Raw genomic sequence first — 27059 nt, forward strand, 5'->3', positions numbered from 1 at the left:
TCTGGAATTGCCACCCCGCCCTTCCATGTCCACGTGCCCTCTGTTTTACAACTGGCTGAAGTGTTTCGGTGCAGCTGATTTTTCTGACCATGTTCACTTTGTTCATGTACCAGATAGAAAAATAAAGATGCCACAAAGGAGAAAAAAAAAAAAAAAGACACAAAAAAATCCACATACGTGGCCGTCTTCAACATTTAATACAATTTAATCATAAAAAATGAGGGTTTAGGTAGGGAATTTTTCATTTTAGATTGCTTTAATCTAAACTAAAGGCCAAAAAATCTAAGCATATTAAGTCAGCTAGTCTATTTTTTTAATAACAGTTTTATTGAGATATAATTCACATACCACAAAATGGACTCAACATGTACAATGAAACAGTTTTTAGTATATTCATAGGTTTGTACAAGCATCACAACAATCAAGTTCAGGACATTTTCACAAACCACCCTGAAAAATCCCATACACATTAGCAGTCACTTCTGAGTCCTACACCTACCCACCAATTTACAGTCTTCAGAGTATAAGGTTTTTGCTTCTTTTGTTAAGTTTATTCCCAAGCATTTAATTCTTTTTATAAACTGCCATAAAGATACTACTATAAATGAAACCATTACCTTAATCTTCACATTGTTCATTGCTAGTGTATAAATACAATTTTTTTAAAAGTAAGCTCCATATCCAATGTGGGCTTGAATTCATGACTCCAAGATCAAGAGTCACATACTCCACTAAATGAGCCAGCCAAGCACCCCACAATTGATTTTTTATATATTGATCTTATTCCCTGCAATCTTGCTGAACTCATGTAAGTTCTAATAGTTTAGTGGATTTCGTATGCTTTTTTTCTATACAAGATAATGTCATCTTTAAATAGAAATAGTCTTAATTCTTCCTTCTGAATTGGGATGCCTTTTATTTATTTTTCTTGTCCAGTTGTCCTAGCTAGAATCTTTAATGCAGTGCTAAACAGAAGTGTCAAGAATGGACATGTTCCTGATATCAGGGGAAAAGCATTCAGTCTTTCACCATTAAACGTGATGTTCATTGTGGGTTTTTCACAGATACTCTGGGTAGTCATTCCTAGTTTTTTGAGTGTTTTTATCATGAAAGAGTATTAGATTTTGTCAAATGTTTTTTCAACATATACTGAGATGACCACCAGTTTTGGCTTTTATTCTACTGATATGATTATTGTATCAACTGATTTTCCCATGTTAAGCTAATGCATCCCATGCATTCTGGGATAAATCCCTTCTGGTAATGGTATATAATCCTTTTTAGATGTTGCTGGATTTGGTTTGCCAGTACTTTATTGAGTATTTGTATCTATATTCATAAGAGATATTGGTCTATAGTTTTGCAATATCTTTGTCTTGTTTTGGTATCAAGGTAAAACTGGCCTCAACAAACAATTTAAGAAGTATTCCTCCTAAAGTTTGGAAGAATTTGTGAAGAAATAGCATTAATTCTTCTTTAAATGTTTAGAAAATTCAGCAGTGAGGCCATCTGAGCCTGGGCTTTTCTTTGTGGGAAGTTTATTGCTAATTATATCTCTTTATTTATTATTGGTCTATTTGCATTTTCTATGTCTACTTGAGTAAAGTTCAGTCATTTGTGCCTTTCTAAGACTTCTGTCCATTTCATCTAAGTTATCAAATTTGTCGGCATACATTTATTTATTGCTTTCCCCTTTAATCCTATTTCTAAAAGGTCAGTAGTAATAACCTTCCTTTCATTTCTGATTTTAGTAATTTGAATCTTCTTTTTTTATTTTGATCAGTTTAGCTAATAATTTTAATATCTTTTTGGGGTGCATGGGCAGCTCAGTGGGTTAAGCGTCTGCCTTCGGCTCTGGTCATGATTCTGGGATGGAGCCCCACATTGGGCTCCCTGCTCAGTGGGGAGTCTGCTTCTCCCTCTGCTCCCCCCACCCCTGCTCATGTTCTCTCTCAAGTAAATAAATAAAATCTTCAAAAAAAAAATTTGGTATCTTTTTAAAGAACAAAGTTATAGTTTGTGTTTTTTGATTAATTCATCAAAATTTAATTTTGATATCTTTAATTCTGTTAATTTGGTATCTTTTCAAAGAACCAATTTATAGTTTGTGTTGTTTTTTGAGTCTCTTTTTTTTTTAAGATTTTATTTATTCATTTGAGAGAGAGTGAAACAGAGAGAATAAGTGGGGGGAGGGGCAGAGGGAGAGGGAGAAGCAGACTCCCCACTGAGCAGGTAGCCCGATGAGGGGCTTGATCCCGGGGACAACCTGAACCCATGGTAGATGCTTAACCATGTGAGCCACCCAGGCAACCCTCTTTCTTCTTTTATCATAAAGGTGTTTCAGCTATAAATTTCCCTCTAAGCACGGCTTTAGCTGCAGCCCATCTGTTTTGGTATCTTGTATTTTTGCTTTCATTCATCTCACAGTATTTTCTAATTTCCTTTGTGATTTTTGTCTTTAATTCACTGGTTATGCAGGAGTGTGTTAATTTCTATGTACTTATGAATTTTCTAAATTTGTCATTGATCTCAAATTCTATTCCTTTGTGGTTAAATAACATACTTTGTATGATTTTAATCCTTTTAAATTAGTTGAAGCTTGTTTTATGGCCAAGAATAAGCTCTCTCCTGAAGAATGTTACATGTACTACTGAGAAGAACATATATTCTCCTATTGTTAAGTGGAGTATTCTGTACATGTCTACCAGGTCTGATTGTTTATAAGCATTTTATTTCCTTATTGGTCTTCTTCCTACTTTTTCTATCAATTGCTGAAAGCTAGATATTTAAGTCTCAAACTATTATTACCGAATTGTCTTTTTTTTTTTCCTCTTCAATTTGGTCAGGTTTTGGTCCATGTATTTTGGGGTTCTGTTATTACATGCAACTACATGTTACAATTGTTATATATTTCTGATGAATTGAAATTGTTATCATAAAGTCTCCCCTTTTGACCCTAGAAATATAAATTAAAAAAAGATAACACAGCATACAACAGAAGAAAATTTACATTAGAGGTAAATAAGAAGTTTATTCACAAAAGACTGAGCCAACAGTCCTTCTACCATGATCTAAACTCCTGAGGTCTTTAACTAAGGAAGGTGTTTTTGTAACCCAAAATTCCTCCTCTGGTCTAAAATTCAAATTACTTTAATTGCCTTTCTTATCTTAGAACCTGTGGATGTTTTACTCTACTCTTCAAAACCCACCCCTAAACCTATTCTTGAAATACATACAACTTACTATCAGGTTGGTATACTAGAAAAACTTAAACATATTCACTATCACAATATGTGATCTAAACCAAATCTTTAATGATGGCTATAATGGTGAGTATCATTATAATGACCACTCTCAAGAATGAAGTATCATTTCTCCTTTTTCTGATGCTTGCTGGATCTAGTGAAAGACCCTGTCTTTATTTGAGAGATGACTGACACCCTAATCCCAGGCTATGATTAAGTAGTACCAGGTTTTTAAAGACTTCATGTTTTGTTCACTTTACCAGATTATATACAAAGCTTCCAACTTATTTCTAGAGGTTAACCACAGAAAGATACTTTCCATCTATGGTGATTAACAAGAGTTAATTTTCATCAACACTAAGAAAGGAATTACTTTAAGCAGTGAATTCCAGAAGTGTACTTAAAACATGACTCATGATTTAAAAAATTATGCAAACATCTTGTAGGATATTTCTCTAAATGACTTTAATAACCCTGTCTTCTGTTGCTTGGTTTCAAGACTCTTTTCAAAAAAAAGAGATGGGAGGCTTTCCTCAAATGTCTGGATATCTGGCTATCTGTTCATATTTAAGAGTAAATTACTGGAAGCTCTGTAAGCATTAGCAGGGTTTTTTAATTAGTGGACTTAATCAAATGGTGATCTGGTAGTGAGACAGCTTTTTCATGGTAGACATAGAAAATCTCTATTAATAAGTCCTTTCTTTGTGGTCATTCAGCATCTACAGAGTTATGATCTAATTTTGTATCAGAAAATATATGTTTGGTTGATGCGTATTCTGGAAACACAACAGAAGAAAGGAGCTGCAGTAAGTAGACTGTCATTTAGTGCCCGGCTTAGGGTTCTTAGAGATAAACAGAACAATGAGGCTGTTAAATTTCAACAATCAGTATATAAATTTCCACATAATCCCTTTAATGAAAGGCCTATCCTTTACTATGCCAGGTATTCCTGAATCTAGAACCCTCCAGTTTAATTTCTACAGAAAGTAAGTTTCCTTTCAATTCTGGGGAATGTAGGTAGGGGAGCTGACCAGGACAGAAGATTGGACCTGAAAGTTTTACAATTTTTTCAATAATTTTTTCAATGTCCAAACAAAATATTTTTTCTATTAAAGCAGATTATACATTGTGAAGTTAAAATGTAACTTGAAAGAATCTTTCCAAAATAATCCTCTAATTTCACAAAGGCAAATCTAGATGACTCAGTAAGGTTCAATATTTTAGTCCCAATTTGGAAGGATCAGTTTGTAGTAAGAAGCTAGTATTTTGCAAGACTGGGAGGGGGCAGGTCATAAGGAGGAAGAGAGCCATGATGAAAATAAGAAACAGGAAGAGGGAAAGAAAGATAAAATGGGGAGAAAGAAGCATCAGACTTTAGTATCAATAATGGAATATTCCACTGTGATCTCTGAAACAGAAAATTAATGCCATTAATACAACAATTTGAAAAATTATTTAAAAATAGGTATAAATTATACTTCACATTCTTTCATAACTTTAGCAAAAATAAGCACAATTAGATTAACTTATTTGTTTTCACAAAGCCTTATTTTTGTAATTAAAAAAATATTTTGCAAACCTATTCATTTTTTCTTAGGATATGTCAAAAGAAGAGTACTGATTAGGAATCACAGGTTTCTGGTTTTGTTTGTTTAAGATTCCTCATGTAAGTGATACCATGCAGTATTTGTCTTTGGTTTATTTCTTTTACTACAAGGCCCTTGAGGTTCATCCATGTTGTCACAAATCACAGGTTTCTTTCCTTTTTTTTTTCACAGATGCCATTTATTTGTCAGAGAGAGAGAGGAAGAGACAGAGGGAGCGCAAGCAGGGGGAGGGGCAGGAAGAGGGAGAAGCAGGCTCCCCGCTGAGCAAGGAGCCCCTATGCAGGGACTCACAAATCACAGGTTTCAAATGAACAATTCAGAATTCCATCTAATAAGTTAGCCGTTATAAACAGAACAACAATAAATGAGTATATGAAATAAGCCACCTTGCTCCTGGGTCTGAAAACAACTGCGCTATGAAATCAGATCTATTTTTAATAATTTTCCTTTAATAACACTGAATATGTACTTTTCAATACCAGTTTATTGAGTGGAGACAGAAAAGAATGTTGAACAAAGAAGTATACCCTAAATAAACATTCAACTCCATTATAATGCTTCTTCCCCCAAGAAATAAACTTTCAGTACTAGAAACTGATTTTACCAAATACTGCTGAAATAAATAAGTGGGACAATGTCTGGAATTCAGAATGAGTGTTGTTAGATAATGAGTGGCCATTATTATTTAATGTCAGAATGTATATTTTACTTACATGTCTTTTCCTAGAAGGAACTTTCATTTTCCAGTAGTTAAACTGCTTTTAAAAAATTGCTCAATTAGATAATTATTCTTGTTATATACTTAGTTATAACTTTAGAAAAAACACTTTATGTAGCTGAGAGGAAAAAAATGTACTACTTACACTTTTCCTTATTGCCATTAGTGTTATGCAAGAAGTCTCCATCAGAACGTGTTGTAGGAAAGTCATCTTCATCATCTTCTACAACTAAATAAAATATATTTAAGGATATTAGGGTGAAAGGAAATAGGAATTAACCAGTTTATTCTTATGTTCGAATGAGTCAATATATTCTGGATTCTGTGAGCACAAGACCTTATTTACCTTTGTATTTTCAGTGGTTGTCAAGGTATGCCTAATAAACATGCTGTGGAATGTCTTTAAATACATTATTATAAAAACTGCACCCATTCTCATTTGTGTAAGGGATAATACTGAGATATGAATTATTTTGTCCTTTAGCCTTCCTATCCCTTCCTACCTAGCTTGGGCAATTTCATAATTCTACCAGAGGCCTGCAAGGGCTGAAAAGGAATGTAAAAGAGTAACTTGCATGCAGAAGATGCCTTAACCTGCCTCTGGGAGTTCTTAAATTTACTATTTCTGGATATATAGGGAAAACAGAATGACTTACAGGTGTGATATCAGTTTTCATTCATCCTAATGTGTCTGTACCTGGACATCCCTTTTAACTTACCCAATTCCAGAAAAAACAGAATCCCCCATGTTTTCCTTCTGCATACCTTTTTTTCTATGTACTATCCCTTTTTCTACTACCTAACATACTTTAATCCTCTGTATTATGTATTCCACTTTTAATGCAAATTTATAAACCTCAGCCCCCAACCTTATTCTCTGCTTTCTATCACACTTAATGGCTTCTTCTTCTTTTTTTCTTTTTTTTTTTTTATTTATTTGACAGAGAGAGACACAGCGAGAGGGAACACAAGCAGGGAGAGTGGGAGAGGGAGAAGCAGGCTTCCCGCGGAGCAGGGAGCCCAACGCAGGGCTCGATCCCAGGACCCTGGGATCATGACCTGAGCCGAAGGCAGACGCTTAACGACTGAGTCACCCAGGTGCCCTGGCTTTTCTTTCTTTCTTTCTTTCTTTCTTTCTCTCTCTCTCTCTCTCTCTCTCTTTCTTAGGTACTCCCTAAACATTAAGAAGTCTTCATTCTAAATTAATGTCTTACTTCTTGCCTGTATCTCTACATCAAGAGTAATTTTGCTCTACAACAAACATTTCAGCTACTTTAGCTCGTGCTCTCTCTCTCCGATAGATGCAGAGCCCTCTCCTGTTCCTTAATCCTCCCCTAAATGGTAGCAATCACCATGGAAAATACTTTTGTTCTGTGCTGCCATTTTCTAGTTACTGGGCTATTTCATTTTTTCATCACTTAAAAATTTTGCTACTCATCTACAACAACTTCTTCAAATCATAAACTATTATCTACTAACACCTACTATTCATTTCTATGAATGAACAGACAATTCATATGGTCAATTCTAAGAAATTCACAGCATACTGCTCTGCTTTTAAATCAGTACTTACCACCAGACAAGATCCTGACCTTGATTCAATACTATTCGGATGAACTGTTCTTAAATATTACTGAAAGGTTTGTGCCTCATTTATCTCATTAATATCTACTCTGGGTTTCGTATCTCTAACCATCTAATAGCCTAGTACCACCAAACAGGGAATTTTCAACTTTCTTTTTCTAGCCCAACACTTAATATATAAAATTGATGAAAACAAGAGCTGTTCTGGCTAAAAGAGTAGACTGCCCCTTTCCTTCCCAACCAAGTACTCCTTGTCCATCCCTGAGGCACCTTTAAGGGATATCTGACATGGTTTGAAACTACTGCCCTAATACAAATCCTCCAACCCAATCATTCCTGCTTTCCTTATCCTTGCAGTAATCCAAATGAACCACATTAAAAATAGCAGCTATTATTTACTGAAGTTTTGCTGTTGGGCACAGTGCTAATCTATATATTCTTACTTAATTCTCACAGTCATATGTGCGGGATATAATATCCACTTTATAGTTGAGAAAAGAAATGTGGAAAAATGTTAAGTAATCTATTTCAAGTCATCAAACTAAAATGAACAAAAGAACAAGATTAATAGAAACTTTCCTTTAATGTGATACATGTCTTCCTTTAAAATTAAACAGTAAGTTTAGGTTAGAGATAATGTCTTCTATTTCTGTAAATCCATATATCTAAGACTTTAAGGGTTAATTAAATCCTACTGAAGCATGTGTGGGAATGGTAGGGAGGAAGTTGGACTGAAAGTGCCTTACTAACAGTTCTGATAAAACATTTTATATAAAAACACTGAACACCTGAAATAAAATGAGAATTTGCTATTATTATTTCAATGACACACTTAACAAAAAACAGCGATTCTTAAAATTCTTTAAGCCATAAAAAAAGACTTCAAACCAAAAACATTCAACCCAGGAAAGTTATCATTCAGAACTGATGGAGAGACAGTCTTCCACACAAGCAAAAGCTAAAGGAGTTCATCACCACTAAATCAGCCTTACAGGAAATGTTAAAGGGACTTCCGTAGGCTGAACAGAAAGTACTCTCATTATCAACAACAAAAAAAAATATGAAAGAATAAATCTCACTGGAAAGGTAAATACAGAGTAAAGGTAGTGGATTAATCACTTATCAAGTTAGCATGAAGGCTAAACAAACAAAAGTAGATGAATTCACCACCCATAATCCACTGCTGTCATAGACTTAGTATTGATAATTTAATGAAAGATCCTTAGACTCAGTTCATCAACTCTGATCTACAAAGTAGGAAACTATGGTCCATGTCCTTATTTCATCTTTACCTAATATGTATTCTTAAAAGCATCAGTTTTTCTTAAGATAGCATTTACAGGGACATCAGTTGTTATGGGTTGAACTGTGTAGCTGCAACATTCATATGTTGAAGTCCTAACCTTCCATACCACCGAATGTGACTCTATCTGGATACAGCATCTTTACCGAGGTCATTAGGGTGGGTCCTAATCCAATATGGCCAGTGTCCTTGTAAGAGAATGAAACTTAAACGCAGGCACTTACAGGAGGAAGATGATATGAAGACAAAGGGAGAAGACAGCCGAGGAGAGAGACCTAAATAAGATCCTTCCCTCATGGCCCTCAGAAGAAACCAACCTTGGTTACAACTCATCTCAGACTTCTAGCCTCCAGAACTGTGAGAAAATAAATTTCTGTTGTTTAAGCCACCTAGTCTGTAGTACTTTGTGATATATGTTAGTCTACCACTGATGCTATTTATTCAAACATGAATAGTTTAAAATTATTTTTCAAAACTTCTATACAACCTGGTTATCACTGCATCCCAACTTCTACTCCTTCCACTATCACTTTTGCCCTTGACACGTTATATACTATTGATATGATCACTTAAAAATAAATCAATTCCGTATATATCCTGTTTTTGTTTAAAAGGCTATCTACAAGCAAATGAAAAATGATGTGTAGTGTTTAATTTGATTAAAAAGGAATACACACATTTTTCTTAATGAAGGAGAAAGAAGTTCAACTGCCTTTATTTTTAGAGAAATAAATATCAAATGTTAAAGAGCCTAAAACTTAAAGCATATCAAATATAAAGAACTTCAAGGCTACTTAATTTAGACAAAATTAAGTACTTTAAGAGGAATATGGGCTTCTGCTTCTGACCAAGGTAAAATAAATAGGTTTACCCTCTAAGCATGAAACTAAAAAACTGGAGAAACTACACAAAACAATGATTTTCAAGATATTGGATATTAGGCAACAAAGGACAGTGATTCCTGAGAGTCAGAAAACAAATAACATGAGCCCTATGATTGCTCCAGGTTACTGTCTCGGGAGAATTTCCAAGTGGTAGAATAAGGAGGAAAGCAGAAGGAGTCTGGCAGACTCTCTAAGGTGAGAAGTAGATGACAGTACAGAAAGACAAAGGCAAATGGAGGTCAGACAGAGGACTACAGACGAGAGACCTGTACAGAGAAAGAATTCCAGAGAAAACAGAAGGTCCCCTTGAGAATTCAGTAGAGTACTGTTAGCACATACAAGTGAAGAAACTATAGAGGTCAGGGAAAGAACCATATGAAAAAATTCCAGGGACAGTATCCAAAACCTACATGGTACAGGGAAAAGTTCCTGTTTCCACAACACAGACTGGAAAACCTCGTAATTCATAGGCTACTGGTTAGAGAACACTGAAGACTCTTGCCTCAGTAGTGGGGAAAAATTAAAACACATAATTGTAAGGTTCTTATACTATGTTGGAAGTGGTATGTTATCTGAAGGCAGACTATGTGTAGTTAAATGTACATACTATAACCCTACAGTAGCCACTAAAATAACAAAGAGTTATAACTAAAAAGCCAACAAAGGACATAACAAATAAAAATTATTTTAAAAATACTCAATCCAAAAGAAGGCAAAAGGAGGAAAAAGAAGAGAGAAGACCAAAGAATCTGAACTCAGATCAAACATATTTAATAAAACCAAGAAATGAAACCATGTCAAGTAACCTAGTTATACTTAGTGCTATTTAGTAATACTGCTATGAGTAATTCATTTTTGCCTTCATGGCAAATAAAAGGAAAAATGAAGAACAGATGTTAACAGTAGTATCTTTAGCAGTAACAACAAAAAAATAACTTAAAAACTCACATTATGAGTAAGTTAAAAGAAGATCATCTTGCTTAAATAAAAAAAATTCACTGAATATTATTTTTAAATCTCTATGTAGCTCCATTATTGGTTTCTTCTTCTATGAGAAAAAGGCCAGAGGAAGGGATGGGGAGAGAAATGTGAAGAGAAAAATAAAGGGAGAAGAAGAGAAGGAAGAGTGGAAAAAAGAGATGGATTGATTTCAGACTTGGAGGATTTAACATAAACATGCTTCTCTCTAAGACTCATGATGGGGTACAATCTTTTTTTTTTTTTTTTTTTAATAAGCTCTAGGCCCAATGTGGGGCTTGAATTCATGACCCTGAGATCAGGAGTCATATGCTCTACTGAATGAGCCAGCCAGGTGCCCCATGGGGTAAATTTATTAGACATGATCATGTGAAATGTCCCATGTTACCAAGATGATAGATGTATTTTTTAATGGAATAAAGAGTTTAAAAATCACTTAAAAAATTTCAGTTGTATCTGGTATGTGGGGATCAGATTACTTAGGATGCATTATTAAAGTATATAAGTTATATGGACACCAAAATCTGTTACATTGGGAGTTTTCAGCAAAAGTGACTATAATTACCTTTATCAGTTAAAGACATTACCCTTTAAGATCAAGAGGCTTTAAATCCATTCATTCTCCAAGTAATAATAGTGGTAATAGCCTAATTAACCTTTATCCCTTTGAAGTTCATCCTTGGAGACAGCATCAGCACAGGCATCAAAGTACTTCTGTAAAGTATCAACTTGTCTACATAGGATATCTCTAAAGGTTTCCATTTCAGCCAATTTTTCACGTAAACTGTGGCCTTTCTGAAAAACACATAAAAGGGGGCATGAAATCCAAGTTAATAAAACTGGAAATGATTTACTCCTATGATATTTCATCACCTTTTAAGGTGTACATCTTATTATTGAGAGAATGGGGTAAGGAGAGCTGTCAGGTTCAATATAATACTTCCAGGAAAAGACTTGAACATGACTAATTAGTGGCTTGACAGTGATAAGCTTGAAGGAAATAAGGCAGCAGTAAGTCTGACAATTTGCTAATATAACATTTAATATTTTCAAATTAAACACCGTGAGAAAAAATTGTGTAAGACTTTGGGCAAATATGTTACTGGGTGACCTTCCAAAGGAATGGTGAGTGTCATCTACACAACTCTTAAGAGGGTGTTGTTTGGTCAAACAGAATCTTTGATTTCATTGCAATGGAGCTACTTTACAACTCTTTAAGTAGTAGAAGACTGAGAGTAACGTAAATGATTCGATTCCATATAGGTACAAATGAACTTTGTCCAGTGGATATACTTAGTTACTAATCTCTGAATACTGACCAGCTTTGCATATATTAGCAAAATCCTTTCAATATTCCTTATATTCTCCCTTGAACCAATTTTTCTTTATATCTTAACTCATTAAGGAAAGAAATAAAATCTGATATGTTCATTTTATATTTCTAAGAATCATGATTTTGCCCCTTAAAAACTATTCTATAACAACAAAAAATAAATTACACTGTAGAAAATTTCTTTCAAAAAACTATCACATAAGTTCTTTTCACAACATTCAGTAGTAAACTCTATGCTGCCTTAAAGCATACATAACCACAAACCTTGAATGAAGAGGTGGATGTTGCAGAATAACCACTTGCTCCAGACACCAGTGACACCATAGAGCCATGTCGACGTAAGCTGGATTCAGACCCATACCCAGATTCAGTCTAAAAATGAAAGTAAACTAGGTGAAAAAAAATTAAGCAGAAAGTACTTAATCATCACAAGAAGAAAAGTTGTAACTATGTGAGGTGTTGGATGTTAACTAAAATTATCATGGTAATCATTTCACAATATATACATATATCAAATTATTATGTTGTATACTTTAATACAATGTTATATGTCAATTATGTATCAATAAAACTGGAAAAAAAACAGGAGAAAACGAAAGTTTTCCTACAAATCAATAGGGTTATTAATAACAATAATTAGCAGTTTTGAGTCCATTCAAGAAATATTACCAAGCCACTGGCGTTAGTAATGCCTTTCCATTCCTAATTGCCATTTAATTTAGAAATTTACTGAATAACAACATGTTGGGCTAGTGGGCTGAGAGTGTTTAATAACAGGAAAACTACCTAGAGTAGGCAAATTCATAAGGATGAAGTAGGACAGTAGTTACTAGGGACTAGAGGGAGGGGGAAATGAGAAGGAATTTAACAGGCACAGGGTTTTTGTTGGAGAAGATGAAAAAGTTCTGGAGATGGATGGTGATGTTCAACGTGAGTGAACTTCACGTCACAGAATTGTACACTTAAACATGGCTAAAATGAACAAATTGTTATGTATATTTTACAATAAAAAAAACTGGACAGAATAAGGCTAAAAAGATAATAAAAAAACTTTCAGTACTATTTCTTTATAGGTTAATCACTTATCCTGACACAGCTCAAATATACTGTCTCAGTGAAGCCTTTTTTAAAATTTTTTTTAGATTTTATTTATTTATTTGACAGAGAGAGACGGCGAGAGAGGGAACACAAGTAGGGGGAGTGGGGGAGGGAGAAGCAGGCTTCCCGCTGAGCAGGGAGCCCATGAACCCTGGGATCATGACTCAAGGCAGACGCTTTACGAGGTGCCACCCAGGCACCCCGAAACCTTTCTTTTTATACCAGGCAGTTTGTCTCCATATCCTCAACCATTCTATATCACGATACGGCATTTACCACTCGACTATTATAGCTTACATTTTGTAATTACAATCAGAGTTGGATCTTCTAGAAGACTGTATCTTTTAAAAATTTTTGTAGTCACTTCAATAGTTCATGGCAGAAAGAAAGTTTCCAATTTCGGGGTGCCTGGGTGGTTCAGTCAGTTAAGTGTCTGATTTCGGCTCCAGTCATGATCTCAGGGTCCTGGAATTGATCCCCATGTCCCTGTGTCAATCTCTGCATGGGGCTACTTATCCCTCTCCCTCTGCCCCTCCCCCCCACCTTGTGCACCTGCTCTATCTCTCAAATAAATAAAATCTTTTTTTTTAAGATTTTATTTATTTATTTGTTTGACAGAGAGAGATACAGCGAGAGAGGGAACACAAGCAGAGGGAGTGGGAGAGGGAGAAGCAGGCTCCCCGCTGAGCAGGGAGCCTGATGCGGGGCTTGATCCCAGGACCCTGGGACCATGACCTGAGCTGAAGGCAGACGCCAAATGACTGAGCCACCCCGGTGCCCCAATAAATAAAATCTTTAAAAAATAAAAAAAAAGAAAGTTGTCAATTTTGTCAGTCTGTTAAGTAATCACACCATGGAAGATAGTTAATTGAACTCCTGGATATTGGGGTACAGTTAAACTCCACACTGTAATAATACTTGGGGTTGGCATTCTTCGGAGCACCAATTTTATAGCCCACCTTTGTTAAGACAAAAGCAGTACTAATGATATAGACGAAAGAACTGAACATTTGAAAAAAGTAACTTCCAAGTACCTGAAAAACCTGCTCAAGTATTCTGGATCTTTGCTTACTTTCTACAGTTACTTTTAAAAACAACTATGAATAACTTTAGTTCTAGTCACTAAACTCAAGAGGTAAAATAATATCTAATCATTTTCGGTATCACACCCAGTAGCAACAATTAGAAGTTTTTTTTAGCTTATCTGATTTTCAAGATTAAGATTAGGAATCATTAAAATTAAGTACAATATATTATAGAAACTATTTCCACTGATATTTTACATCCTCTGTGTTCTAGTTCCTGAAAATCCATTACATTTCCTATACAGCTATTGGTTTACCCAAGACATCATTCTTTTTTTTCCCTTTTCAAATTTTTAATTTAAACTCTAGTTAGTTAACATATGGTGCAATATTGGTTTCAGGAGTAGAATGCAGTGATTCAAAACTTACATAAAACAGCCAGTGCTCATCACAAGTGCCCTCCTTAACACCCATCACCCATCTAGCCCATCCCCCATCCCCCTCCTTCCATCAACCCTCAGTTTGCTCTCTACTGGTAAGAGTCTCTTATGGTTTGTTTCCCTCTCTTTTTAACCCCCTCCCATATGTTCATCTGTTTTGTTCCTTAAATTCCACATTATGAGGTGAAACCATATGGTATGTCTCTGACTTATTTTGCTTGGCATAATACACTCTAGCTCCATCCCCATCACTGCAAACGGAAAGATTCCATTCTTTCTGATGGCTGAGTAATATTCCATTGTGTGTGTTCTTTATCCATTCATCAGCCCAAGACATCATTCTAACTGAAAAACATTCTTTTAGGTATAAGAACATTAAATTTTTATACCGATTTAATTAATAAATAAAATGTTCGTGCTCTCATTTTTATGTAAATGATATTAATACTAGTTCAGAATATTTTTCCAGTTCAGTAACACTTCATTTAACTTAAGTTTATTATTCTAGGAAGAAGAAGGAAAAGGAGGGAGGAAGAGTGAGAAAGGAGGAAGAGGAATCCACAACCAAAAGAGCACACAACAGCTCATGGAAAAGAAATAAATATCTTAGGCAAAGAGACTAGAAATTTATCCATGTGAAAACCAGTAGTCTCCTAAAATTCAAACTTCCAGGATATAATGTTTGCCAAACATTCAAAGTGAAATTGTCATACTTCAATAATGCTTGTTTATATAAAAACTCTATGAATTATAGTGCAATACATTTTTAACTATCAATTTACTAACAAATTACATATAAACTTAAGACTGCCTGGAATCAAAGCTCTTCTCCAAGACATACCACTCCTCATCTCAAAGCAAAGCAATGTTTTAGTGATGAAGCAAAATAAGTATTTTTGTGCCAGAAAAAATTAATGAAAGGGTAAAGCATGCACTTTATTTTAGTGCATTTAAGAAATTTGATTTTAGCGCAATTTAAGAAAATTGATTTTGTTTTTTTAGAAGAAGATAAAACTAATCTATGACAAAAGTAGGCCAGGGAGCAATGGGGGCAATGGTTACAAAGAGGCACAAGAAAATTTGGGGGTACAGATTACAACTGTCCAAACTCAACTGTCCAATTAAAATGGATACATTTTAAGAATGTAAATTGTACTTCAATAAAATAAAGGAAAAAAGGTAAGCTTGTTTCCATATAATAGAATCCCACCAAAAGATAATTCTAATTACACCAATCATATAGCTCACAAAAAGTAAGACTTTTGAAATACTGTGTCCTAAGCTACTAGGTTCTTTACCTAAAATGGCTCTAGTTTCTTCTCCTCTCTTTTGACAATAACACTAACTAAGTGTAGTCTTTCTACACTTTAATCGTATTGGTTTGGTAAAGTTTCTCATTAGATTTAAATACTGAAGACTGGAGTTAAAAATAAGAAGAATCTATCAGTAACAGAATAAAAACATAAGGTACTTCTCAGTTGTTTAGATACCTATGTGTCATTCATTTCTAAACAAATTAATCTGAATTTCCTATTTAAATACAGAACCATCCTCTAATTTACAATCGAAATTTTATAGTATTAAAATAGATTTTGGATTATTTATTTTTAAAATATTCAAAACCATACAATTTGAAATTTAAATCCAAATAAATCTACACTCTCCATCTAGTTGCTTTTTGTCAATGAGTCTTAGAGGAAGTAAAAACTACTTATTTTTTAAAGATCTTTTCTTTTAAGATCTTGAAACAAAACAGAAATACCACGTTTTTCTAAAGGTTTGTTCACCATAAAACATACTTATCTCCTCGTCTATTTTTTCAGGTTACACTATTTCAAAACAAGTAATATTTCCTCACAACTAAGACATGATAGAAAAAAGACTCTAACAGCAATAACTGATAGTGTTGTACATTTTAAGTAATGGCTAATAACTGTTAGTGTAATTGTATTTCTACCTTTAATAAAGTTTCACTTAAATAAATTCCATTATGAAGCATAAAAAATCATTCCAAGGAAAAAGAAATAAACTATAAGCAATTGTGCTATTATCCAATTTCAATAATGGATATTCATTTGTCACACTATTTCAGTCAACAACTGCACAAAGGTAACTTAAATACAAATAAATGTTAAATATACATATATTCACACAGACGTATCCTCACTGTTTAAAATCTACTCATTCTAGGAATGTCTATAATTGTGCCAATGATACTGACATTGCAGAAAACATTCCTGACAGTATTACCACAACATTTAGAGTAATTTTATGACATAGCCACAAAATGGATCAAATCATTTTTGAGAGTCACAAAATAAAAATTAAAGAATACTCTCATTACTGGGGCGCCTGGGTGGCTCAGTCGTTAAGCGGCTGCCTTCGGCTCAGGTCATGATCCCAGGGTCCTGGAATCGACAGACAGAGACACAGCGAGAGAGGGAACACAAGCAGGGGGAGTGGGAGAGGGAGAAGCAGGCTTCCCGCCGAGCAGGGAGCCTGATGTGGGGCTCGATCCCAGGACCCTGGCTGGGAAGCCTGCTTCTCCCTCTCCTACTACCCCCTGGCCTGTGTTCCCTCTCTCACTGTGTCTCTGTCAAATAACTAAATAAAATCTTAAAAAAAAAAAAAAAGAACACTCTCATTACTTTAAAGAAATAGCTTCAAACTGCATAGTTAAGCTTGACTGCCTTTCTTATTCACATAATGTGGCTCTCATTTAGTTTTAGATTTCTCTAAAAAAATCTAATCTATCATCAAAGATATCAATATTTTAAAAATATTTGGTCATAGGTGCTAAAAATATTTCTAAAAGAAAAGTTATAAAACTATTCTGAAAAGGGGCAATGTTTCTGACATCTCCTTTGGCTTTCCAAGATGTTCACTCTGAAGGCAACAATACTCATCCTGAATTTATAAGGTATGCTTTTTGAAGGCAAAGTGGGGTGAGGGAAACAAGGATGGAAATGGGAAAAAATTACTTTACTGCCACAATTGATATTCTGTTAAATGTTCTTAAAAATTGTAACATGCTTTCAAAACCTCATTGGTATGATTTTGGGACTAATACTTCAAAGGTATGCTGGCTTTTTCTTAATCCCACTCACTGTTCCACAAGAAAAAAGAAGTTGAGCTTACTTAAAACCACTAATTACCAATATATAATATTTTGAAAACACAAAATTCTATCTAAAATTAATAATGTGGAATTCAAATACAGTTACTTTGCAAAAATATCCTTCTTTCCCAATTTGCGTGTTTATAAGCCAGATTCCTGAACATGTTTTGCATAAACAAAGAATGCTATTTTTGTTCAGTGAAACACTTAATTATACACGTCCTATATAGAACAAGGTTTATTGCTTTTAAATACTACAATGAGACCACACCTTTATTATAATATTCCTTTTTATTAAAACCAAAAAAACCCTCACAACAAAAAAACCCGCAATCTTTTGGCCACTAGAGGGGATCAGTAGCATTTTCCAAGTAGCAGTATACTTGGAAAACGGATACAAAGGTTACTACTGGTCAAAGTACAATAGTAACCTCTAGATTAATTCCTTTATGTGTACCTTTACCCTCTGTATCTTGACTTTTTGAGAAAAATTAAAGGCAATAAATTAAATCATGGTTCAAAGTTATGAATTTAATAAAACAACAGAAATACCTAAGAACTGCTTTGAAAAGAAAACTTCCTCAAAGTCACAATTAAATTTTGTATTTTGGCTTAATCATATGAGAGAGAAAACTTATATAATTTTATACAATCTGTTCATCATCCCATCTAGACTCCAAAGGCAGTGGTTAAAAAATATAGCAAAAAGGCTGACTTATTTTAACAGCATCCACCTTTTGAAAAGCTTATCCTTTTTCCTAATAATACTCTCCAGCAAGAAACACAGCAAAGAAATTGAGACAGAAATGAAGTAACTTCCTTATGGTGTCAAAAATCATCTAGTTATTAGTGGCATAGTTCCCTCTGCCCCCAACTATGCTGTCTCCTTCCATTTTAACTATGGAAAGAGAGAATATACAAGATTAAATGCTAATATAAAAACAATGGAGCATTTTCCAGAAATTAAAATTCTGAAACCCATAATATAACCAAATAAGCTTGCTAAGCTGTGAGCATCCATACACCTTACATTCAGTATTATTTTAAAGCAAACCACATGAGAAGCAAGACACTAACCAATATAACTGTGATTTAAAATATCATGTAAGTTGCAGCGGCAACAATTCTATTTTTGTCTAAGTAAACATAAACATATTATTTGAGATAAGAAAATTTGGCATAACAATTTCATGCCCGTAAACATTAAAATCTCATCTACTTAGCCTTTTAAATACTTATGGACACCACCACCCCCACCACCCCACAGAGCAGCTGCCTCCGAAGTTGCAAGAACCCAAGGATAAAAGAGAAGGTTCTAGTATCACTATAACCACTAAAAACTCTACAAGTCAGTCACTATCTTCTTGGGCTTAATTTTCTTATCTTTAAAATAATATGAGTAGCTTTTCGCAACGGGTTTGCCGCCAGAACACAGGTGTCGTGAAAACCACCGCTCAACCTAAACCAAAATGGGAAAGGAAAAGACTCACATCAACATCGTCGTCACTGGACACGTAGATTCGGGCAAGTCTACCACTACTGGTCATCTGATCTACAAGTGTGGTGGGATCGACAAAAGAACTATCGAAAAATTTGAGAAGGAGGCTGCTGAGATGGGAAAGGGCTCCTTCAAGTATGCCTGGGTCTTGGATAAACTGAAAGCTGAACGTGAACGTGGTATCACCATTGATATCTCCCTGTGGAAATTCGAGACCAGCAAGTATTACGTGACCATCATTGATGCCCCAGGACACAGAGACTTTATCAAAAACATGATTACAGGCACATCTCAGGCTGACTGTGCTGTCCTGATTGTTGCTGCTGGTGTTGGTGAATTTGAAGCCGGTATCCCCAAGAATGGGCAGACCCGTGAGCATGCCCTTCTGGCTTACACACTGGGTGTAAAACAACTAATTGTTGGTGTTAACAAGATGGATTCCACTGAGCCACCCTACAGCCAGAAGAGATACGAGGAAATCGTTAAGGAAGTCAGCACCTACATTAAGAAAATTGGCTACAACCCCGACACAGTAGCATTTGTGCCAATTTCTGGTTGGAACGGTGACAACATGCTGGAGCCAAGTGCTAACATGCCTTGGTTCAAGGGATGGAAAGTCACCCGTAAAGATGGGAATGCCAGTGGAACCACACTGCTTGAAGCTCTGGATTGCATCCTGCCACCAACTCGTCCAACTGACAAGCCCTTGCGTCTGCCTCTCCAGGACGTCTACAAAATTGGTGGTATTGGTACCGTCCCTGTGGGCCGAGTCGAGACTGGTGTTCTTAAATCTGGGATGGTGGTCACCTTTGCTCCAGTCAATGTTACAACTGAAGTAAAGTCTGTTGAAATGCACCATGAAGCTTTGAGTGAGACTTCCTGGGGACAATGTGGGCTTCAATGTCAACGTATCTGTCAAAGATGTTCATTGTGGCAATGTGGCTGGTGACAGCAAAAATGACCCACCAATGGAAGCAGCTGGCTTCACGGCTCAGGTGATTATCCTGAACCATCCAGGCCAAATCAGTGCTGGATATGCACCTGTGCTGGATTGTCACACGGCTCACATTGCTTGCAAGTTTGCTGAGCTGAAGGAGAAAATAGATCGTCGATCTGGAAAAAAGCTGGAAGATGGTCCCAAGTTCTTGAAATCTGGTGATGCTGCCATTGTTGATATGGTTCCTGGCAAACCTATGTGTGTTGAGAGCTTCTCTGACTATCCTCCTCTGGGCCGTTTTGCTGTTCGTGACATGAGACAGACGGTTGCTGTGGGTGTCATCAAAGCAGTGGACAAGAAGGCAGCTGGAGCTGGCAAGGTCACCAAGTCTGCCCAGAAAGCTCAGAAGGCTAAATGAATATTATCCCCAGTACCTGCCACCCCAGTCTTAATCAGTGGTGGAAGAACGGTCTCAGAACTGTTTGTGTCAATTGGCCAAGTTTAATAGTAAAAGACTGGTTAATGATAACAATGCATCGTAAAACCTTCAGAAGGAAAGGAGAATGTTTTGTGGACCATGTTTTTTTTGTGTGTGTGTGGCAGTTTTAAGTTATTAGTTTTTAAAATCAGTACTTTTTAATGGAAACAACTTGACCAAAAATCTGTCACAGAATTTTGAGACCCATTAAAACAAAAGTTTAATGAGGAAAAAAATGATATGAGTAGTCTAGGACTGTAATTCTCTGTATTAAACCTGAATACCTAAACATAGGCTAAAAATGCACATACGCAGTGAAGGCCAAATGTAAGGCAGTCCTTTGTTGAACCAGATGGAAAGATAAAACACAACTCACTGATATAATGTACCATATGAGGAGAAGGTCAACTCAGAATAATTCCCAGGAATTACATCACCTTATGAATCAAAGAAAATTTAAAATATATTTAAGAAAATGGTATTAGAGAGGATTTTATCATATTCTAAACTGCCTAAATCCCAGCAGCACTCCACTAAGTAGAATATTTGCTTACTCTCAAGATATTTTTTTCAAATAATACTGGAAAATTGAACATTTGCTCAGATTAGTCCCAGAAAGATTCTTTTCTTTTCAGATCCCATTCTTGTATCATAATTTAAAAGCCAGTATCACACAGATCATCTGAAGGTCGTTTATGGAACTTGATTATTTATTTTGCATTTTCTTCTACTGGAACATGAGATGAGCTTTCCTTTACAGAAATATCTAAACAGGCCAAGTGTTGTAGTGAGATGAAACTGGAGGTGTTAAACAGGGCCTTGTCACACACCCTAGTTAAGTGTTCAAATAATGTTAAATAAGGAAATTAGACACTGCCTTATTACAATCCAAAGTACTACAAAAATGCCCAAATACAATATGGTACCATAGAAGTAGAGAGTAACAACAGCTACCCCCATTCTTTTCTTGACTTCAGAACTCCCTTTCTTGCACTTACAATTTGGGGCTTTGGATTCCATAATGCATCCTTATAGCTAAAGGGGAAATTAGTAAGCTACCAAGTACTTCCTCTGTACTAAAAGCTGTTTGTCACGATCAGTGACACAAAAGATAATCATTATTCTAAAGAATTTTGACACTCTGAAATTCAGACTTATCTTTTAAAAAAATTCCTCCTTTAAGGGAGTCTGGAGGTCCAACTGTCTTTTTTCTGTGACATTAAAATAGAGGTAAGAAATAACTAGATAACTATCAAATTAAGTGGTATAAAGACAGTCTGTTAAACAATTTTTTCCACCCTAGTTTTAGAAAGCAAATACTAAGGGATAGGGAGATCTTTTCTGTTTTGCTCTGAGAGGAGAGCTGATGAGGGTTGAGTAACTTTCTAAAAAAAAAGTTTTAGATATTAATTCCAGAAAGCCACCTTGAATGCATTTTAACAACAGTAAAAGCTAAACTTGGGATATTTACTTTGTCTCAGGCACGATGCCAACACTTTAAGTACATTATCTCATTTAATTCTTATAATAGCCTATGTGAAATGGGTACTATTACTATACCCATTTTACAGGTGATTTTATTTAATGTCTTCAGAGTCACACAACAGGTAAGTAAGGGAGCCAGGATTTAATTCCAGATTCAAGTGCCCATGATGTTAATCATTATGCTACATTGTCTCAATATCCAGAGACTTTGCTTCTATTTCTTTCAAATCTCTTTTTAAAACCAATCCTGAGAATAGTTCTACTGATTAGATTTTATTGCCCCACTCCCACTCTAGTTTTTAAAAGTAGTACCTGCCTGTTATAAGGAAAAAAGTACAAAACTACCTTCAATCTTTTTAACTGAGAGAGTTATTCTTCACTGTGGTGTATTTCCTTATTCTCTGTACATTTCCCCCTCAAAATCTTATTGAGATAAAGTTTCTTTTCTTTTTTTTTTTTTTAAAGATTTTATTTATTTAACAGAGAGAGACACAGCGAGAGAGGGAACACAAGCAGAGGGAGCAGCAGAGAGGGAGAAGCAGACTCCCTGCCGAGCAGGGAGCCCGATCCCAGGACTCCGGGATCATGACCTGAGCCGAAGGCAGACACAACTGACTGAGCCATCCAGGAGCCCCTGAGATAAAGTTTATATCCTGTTTTCCTTTCCATCTAATATAATTTTCTCCTTATAATATAGCTTTGTTAGTGTTTTATTGTACTATAATTTTGGAATTTATTAGGCCAATTATTAGGCCTGTAGATTTTTTTGGTCTTTGCATTTAGTATTTATTGCCTTCCTACATAAAGCATTTTTCTGCAGGTGAGTTGTGTTTTTATGATAGTTTCTCAGAAGTAGAATTGCTAGATTTAAGGGTATGAGCACTTTTGATATCTCCTGTCATGTACTTTCCAAAAAGAGTGCACTGATGTACATTCCATGTGCAGAATATGCAGGTCGTCATTTCACTATAACTTTACCAGTACTATTAGTTTTTATGACCCTTTTTAAGTGAGGTAGATTAAAAATGTGTTCCATTGCTTTTTTATTTTTGTAGAGGTGATATATGTTTACTGTAAATATTTCAAACAATATAGACAATACTGAAAACTACAAAAAAGAAAATTTAGGCCATTTAGAAATGACCAATGTTCCTTCTTCCAGATACTTCTTTGCATGTACAGCCTCACATTTGTACATAAATGATACTATACTGTTTTGTAGCTTTTCTTCCACTCAGTAATAAGTTATAGGTATTTTTTCATGTTTGATAGAGATCTCAATTTCTCCCCTACTCCCTAAAAAGGAATACATGCCTTTTTTGGAAATTTTAGGTTTGGGGCCAAAGTCCCAGAATAAAAAAGAATGTTCATCTGCTGACCATTTTATGTGCATGTATTTCTTTCAGGATCTTTGCGGAGAAGAATTTAGGATTCTAAGAATTCCAGTTTCCTTGGCTAATTATAATCTTACATTTCAATAAACCTGCAAATACTTCTTAAACATTTGTAAAACCTGGTTTTTCTCTTACTGGGACGTTTAAGGGAGCTTCAAAAAGCAACAATAACTGTTTTGCCACTATCCCCTCTTTGCAATTAGATAAAAAGAATAGAATTATGCCTTTTTTATCCCATGCCTGCGGAATTTCCTTCTGAAAGAAAATATGCATTGGCCCGTTTTTTGGGGGGCAAACCATAAAATAAGAAAGTTAAAAGAGTACTACTGATACTTTGTTACGTCTGCTGCTAGCTTTTTAAAAATTTATTTTCCCCTATTAAGTGTTCCTAGAGTAGCAATATAAAGGAAAATCCTGCCTGTGTTGGGGGTGAAGGGGGAATACAGTAGCTTACATTTATCAAGCACTTATGATATAATATAAATACTGAAAAGTATTGCTAAAGATTTCTTCACTGTGAGGCACCTGTCTTATTTCCTTGTCTATTTCTTCAAGTTCCACTATTTCAAAACAGGTAATACCTCCTTACAACAGAGATATGCTAGAACAAAAGACTCCCATTACAGCAATCCTGATGTAACACATTTTAAATAATGGATAGTAAATGAATATGGATGCTGATAGGAGTTTGGTGTAATTCTACTTCTCCCTCTAACAGTGCCTTATAAGCATAGTATGGACTTGATCTTATGGGAAATAGGAAGCCAAACAGGATTTAAAATCGGAAGTAAAGAATCAGATATCTATTTTTAAAGAATTACTCTGGCTATACTAGATAGGATTTTAAGAGGAACAAGACTTAAAAGCAGTTAGAAAGCTGGAGAATTTATCCAAACGAGTCACTGAGAGACCAGAACTAAAGAATGGCAATGGGAAAACACAGAAAGGGAATTAAATGATGACAATACCTAATTACTCCTCTATCCCTCTACAGACCAAAGGGATGTTTCTGAAAAGAAAAAGAGGCTGGAAAATGAACAGTGATAGAATTCCTATCAACCATATTATCTTGTCTGTCAAGGTCATGGGCTTTCCATGACTGAAAAATGACAAGAATTGTTTTCAGCTAGGATAACATTTTAACCTATAGGATACTTATTTATTTTGCTACCTATTCTTACTGTTTCTAACCCAAAGCTATCTTTCATCCTGCAATTCCAAACCAACCCAGAATATTTACCAGACAATAAAGACCATGTGAGCAAAATCTTTTTTTAGGCTATTAGCTAAAAAGATTTGATGAAGAAGAGCTGTTTTGTGTTCTTTGATTTTTCTAGGAAATATTTTCTCCCAGATAATGGCCAATAAACTCAGCAAGTAAAATTACAGAATAGTTTCCACTGATGTCAAATGCGTAAGCCATGCCACCCACCATTACTTTTCTACATCAACCATAAAAAACAGAATCCCATCTGTCTTGGTGACTGTCAGAAATATTCCCTCCTGATTAAATAAAAATTCAAATACAAAAACTGTAAAAAAATGACTTTTGTAGCATAAAGCCTCATTTTAATAATTTCTACAGTAATAATATAGGACAGTTATTGAACTCTAGATTATCTTTTAAAAATCTCTCTTATCTAAAGAAACATTTTGTAAGCTAATTATAGACTAATAAAGAATAGAGTAATATTCATCTAAATTGTCAGTGGCAAGTGATGTAGAAAATGGGGTTCGGAGCCAACAGCCAAGAGAGAATTCTTGAGATGTCTCTGGTGCAAAAAAGTAGTTTTATTAAAGCACAGGGACAGGACCTGGTGGGCAGCAAGACCTGCACTGGGGTTGTGATGTGTGACTGACGCCCTCCCTGGGTTCCCTCTCTGTGTTTCTCTCTGTCAAATGAATAAATAAAATCTTAAAAAAAAAATACTTTGCTAAAGGCAAAAGGTAATCTTAGCTTAACATTATCATGATCCTACAGGATCCTGTAAGTCTCCCTTAACGTATAAAAATTCCATTGGAAACTTCCTTTTTCTCTACCCTCTAAGATACATGTTGGTAATCATCCTCCAAGCATATGTTCCATTGATGTACTTTTTTTTTCTTTTAAGATTTTATTTATTTATTTGACAGCAAGAGAGGGAACACAAGCAGGGGGCTGGGAGAGGGAGAAGCAGGCTTCCCGCGGAGCAGGGAGCCCGATATGAGGCTCGATCCCAGGACCCTGGGACCATGACCCGAGCCAAAGGCAGACGCTCAACGACTGAGCCACCCAGGCGCCCCTACCCCTAGGAAAGTATTAACATCGAGGCAGCCAAGTTTCTAGAGAAATGTCACTCTGCCTGTTTTAAGGACTTGTCAATGGGCTATAGGCAGTAAGGAAATTTAATTTTTTTCTTTTGCCTTTGTTTCCCACGTCAGCAAATATGTGGTATTATAAAAACTTGCAAATTTGGTAAATGCTATACAAAATTATACATTACATTTTCAGAACATTATTATTTGTATAACTGCCAATCCCACCTTACCTTTTAAGCACAAGTAAATATGCAATTAATTATAAATGGACCAAGAGTGGCCAATTCATAGTAACCTGGAGTGAAAGGGCAATCAGATTTTCTTAAGACATTCACTTTGAGAAATGCCAAGAGATTCGAGCAGTGAGGAGTAGGAGCTGAAGCTGAAAAGAAACCAAACAGGAAAAGGTCATGACAAACCAAGAAAAAAGAAACTAAGAGGACGGGAGAGCAAAAGTCATTGTTAAACAGGAACTATGAAAGAGGAAAACAGAATGAAACTAAGCTATAACTGTAGGTGGGAGAGGTGGGTGATAGAGTAACTGAGTTTTGTTAACAATAACAACACTCAGAGTTAAGTATACAGATCCAGTTTTCTTTGCAGGTAGCGCACTGCAATTTTTCTTGGTTCATGGCAATATTCCCATTTCTCAAGGTTAACATGGATTGGCCTGTATTCCCTGTAACCTAAAAAACTTAATTAAAATAAATGGACCTATGACATCAATACCTGTGTGATCTTCTCAAATTTTCAATATTCATCTGATCTGGACAACTATGTTCAGCATTAGCAGATATTGCAAAAGTGTTTCCCAAAGCATTTGCACCATTTTACACCTGTTGCTCCACATCCTCACCAACAGGTGGTATTAAGTCCTTTTTTTCTTTTTATTTCTTCTTATTTTTTAAAGTTACACTGCCTGGTGGATGGTGGTACCTCACTGTGGCTTAAATTTGCATTTTCCTGATGACTAACAGCATAGAGTACCTTTTCATATGTTTACTATCCATTTGAATATCCTGTTTTGTGAAGTGCCAGTTCAAGTCTTTTGGCTATTTTTGTTTTTATTTGAGCTGTGTAAACTTTTCTTACTGATCTATAGGGCTCTCCTTGTCTTTCTGACATAAAATGTTGTCAAGCTATATTTCAACTGGTTACAAAGTTAGCTACCTAAATATCTTTGTTTTTTCACCAATGTATAATCCTTGGATTCCTCTTTTACCATCTGGGTAAAAGGTAAACACCTTCCAAAGATAAAAGAGCATGGCTGATATAAATTAGTGACATTCCCTCTTTTCTATATGATATACTTTACTGAGTATTTAGGCACCATACGGAAGTACAAAATGCAGATGTCAGCTCAGGTGAATTCAGCTTTCAAAAATTCCAGGTTAACAAAAACTTACAAAGTTATTTTAAAAGCCCTTGACAGTTAAATTATTTTTATTCCAGAACACTAAGAATTTTAAAGTAGGCTGGTATTTTGTTTTGTTGATTTCACCTCAAACCTCAAAAGTGCTGGCTGGTAGTGTGCAGGATCTACACTTAGGTGTTAAAAAAAAATTTACTAACCATGTATAGATTACTACTGTAAACAATTTAGTAACTAACTCCCACTGGTAAGAACTGACCAAAT

At 35.3% G+C, this 27059-nt stretch overlaps 1 protein-coding gene across 4 annotated transcripts in view; it reads right to left on the reverse strand.

Moving 5' to 3' along the window:
- Window positions 1-27059, reverse strand: part of CERT1 (ceramide transporter 1) — a 121621-nt gene that overhangs the window by 54939 nt on the left and 39623 nt on the right. For all 4 annotated transcript variants that reach the window (XM_088023352.1, XM_088023351.1, XM_088023354.1 and 1 more), the window contains exons 4-6: window positions 11917-12024; window positions 10976-11114; window positions 5716-5799 (exon numbers count right to left, since the gene is read on the reverse strand). In XM_088023352.1, coding sequence (XP_087879478.1) covers window positions 5716-5799; window positions 10976-11114; window positions 11917-12024 — 331 coding nt within the window. The remainder of the gene's footprint in view (window positions 1-5715; window positions 5800-10975; window positions 11115-11916; window positions 12025-27059) is intronic.

The sequence above is a fragment of the Eumetopias jubatus genome, unplaced genomic scaffold, assembly GCF_037043125.1.
Source record: "Eumetopias jubatus isolate StellerSeaLion01/CBP00866 unplaced genomic scaffold, mEumJub1_p1.0 scaffold_5, whole genome shotgun sequence".
In the NCBI taxonomy this organism is placed as follows: domain Eukaryota; kingdom Metazoa; phylum Chordata; class Mammalia; order Carnivora; family Otariidae; genus Eumetopias; species Eumetopias jubatus.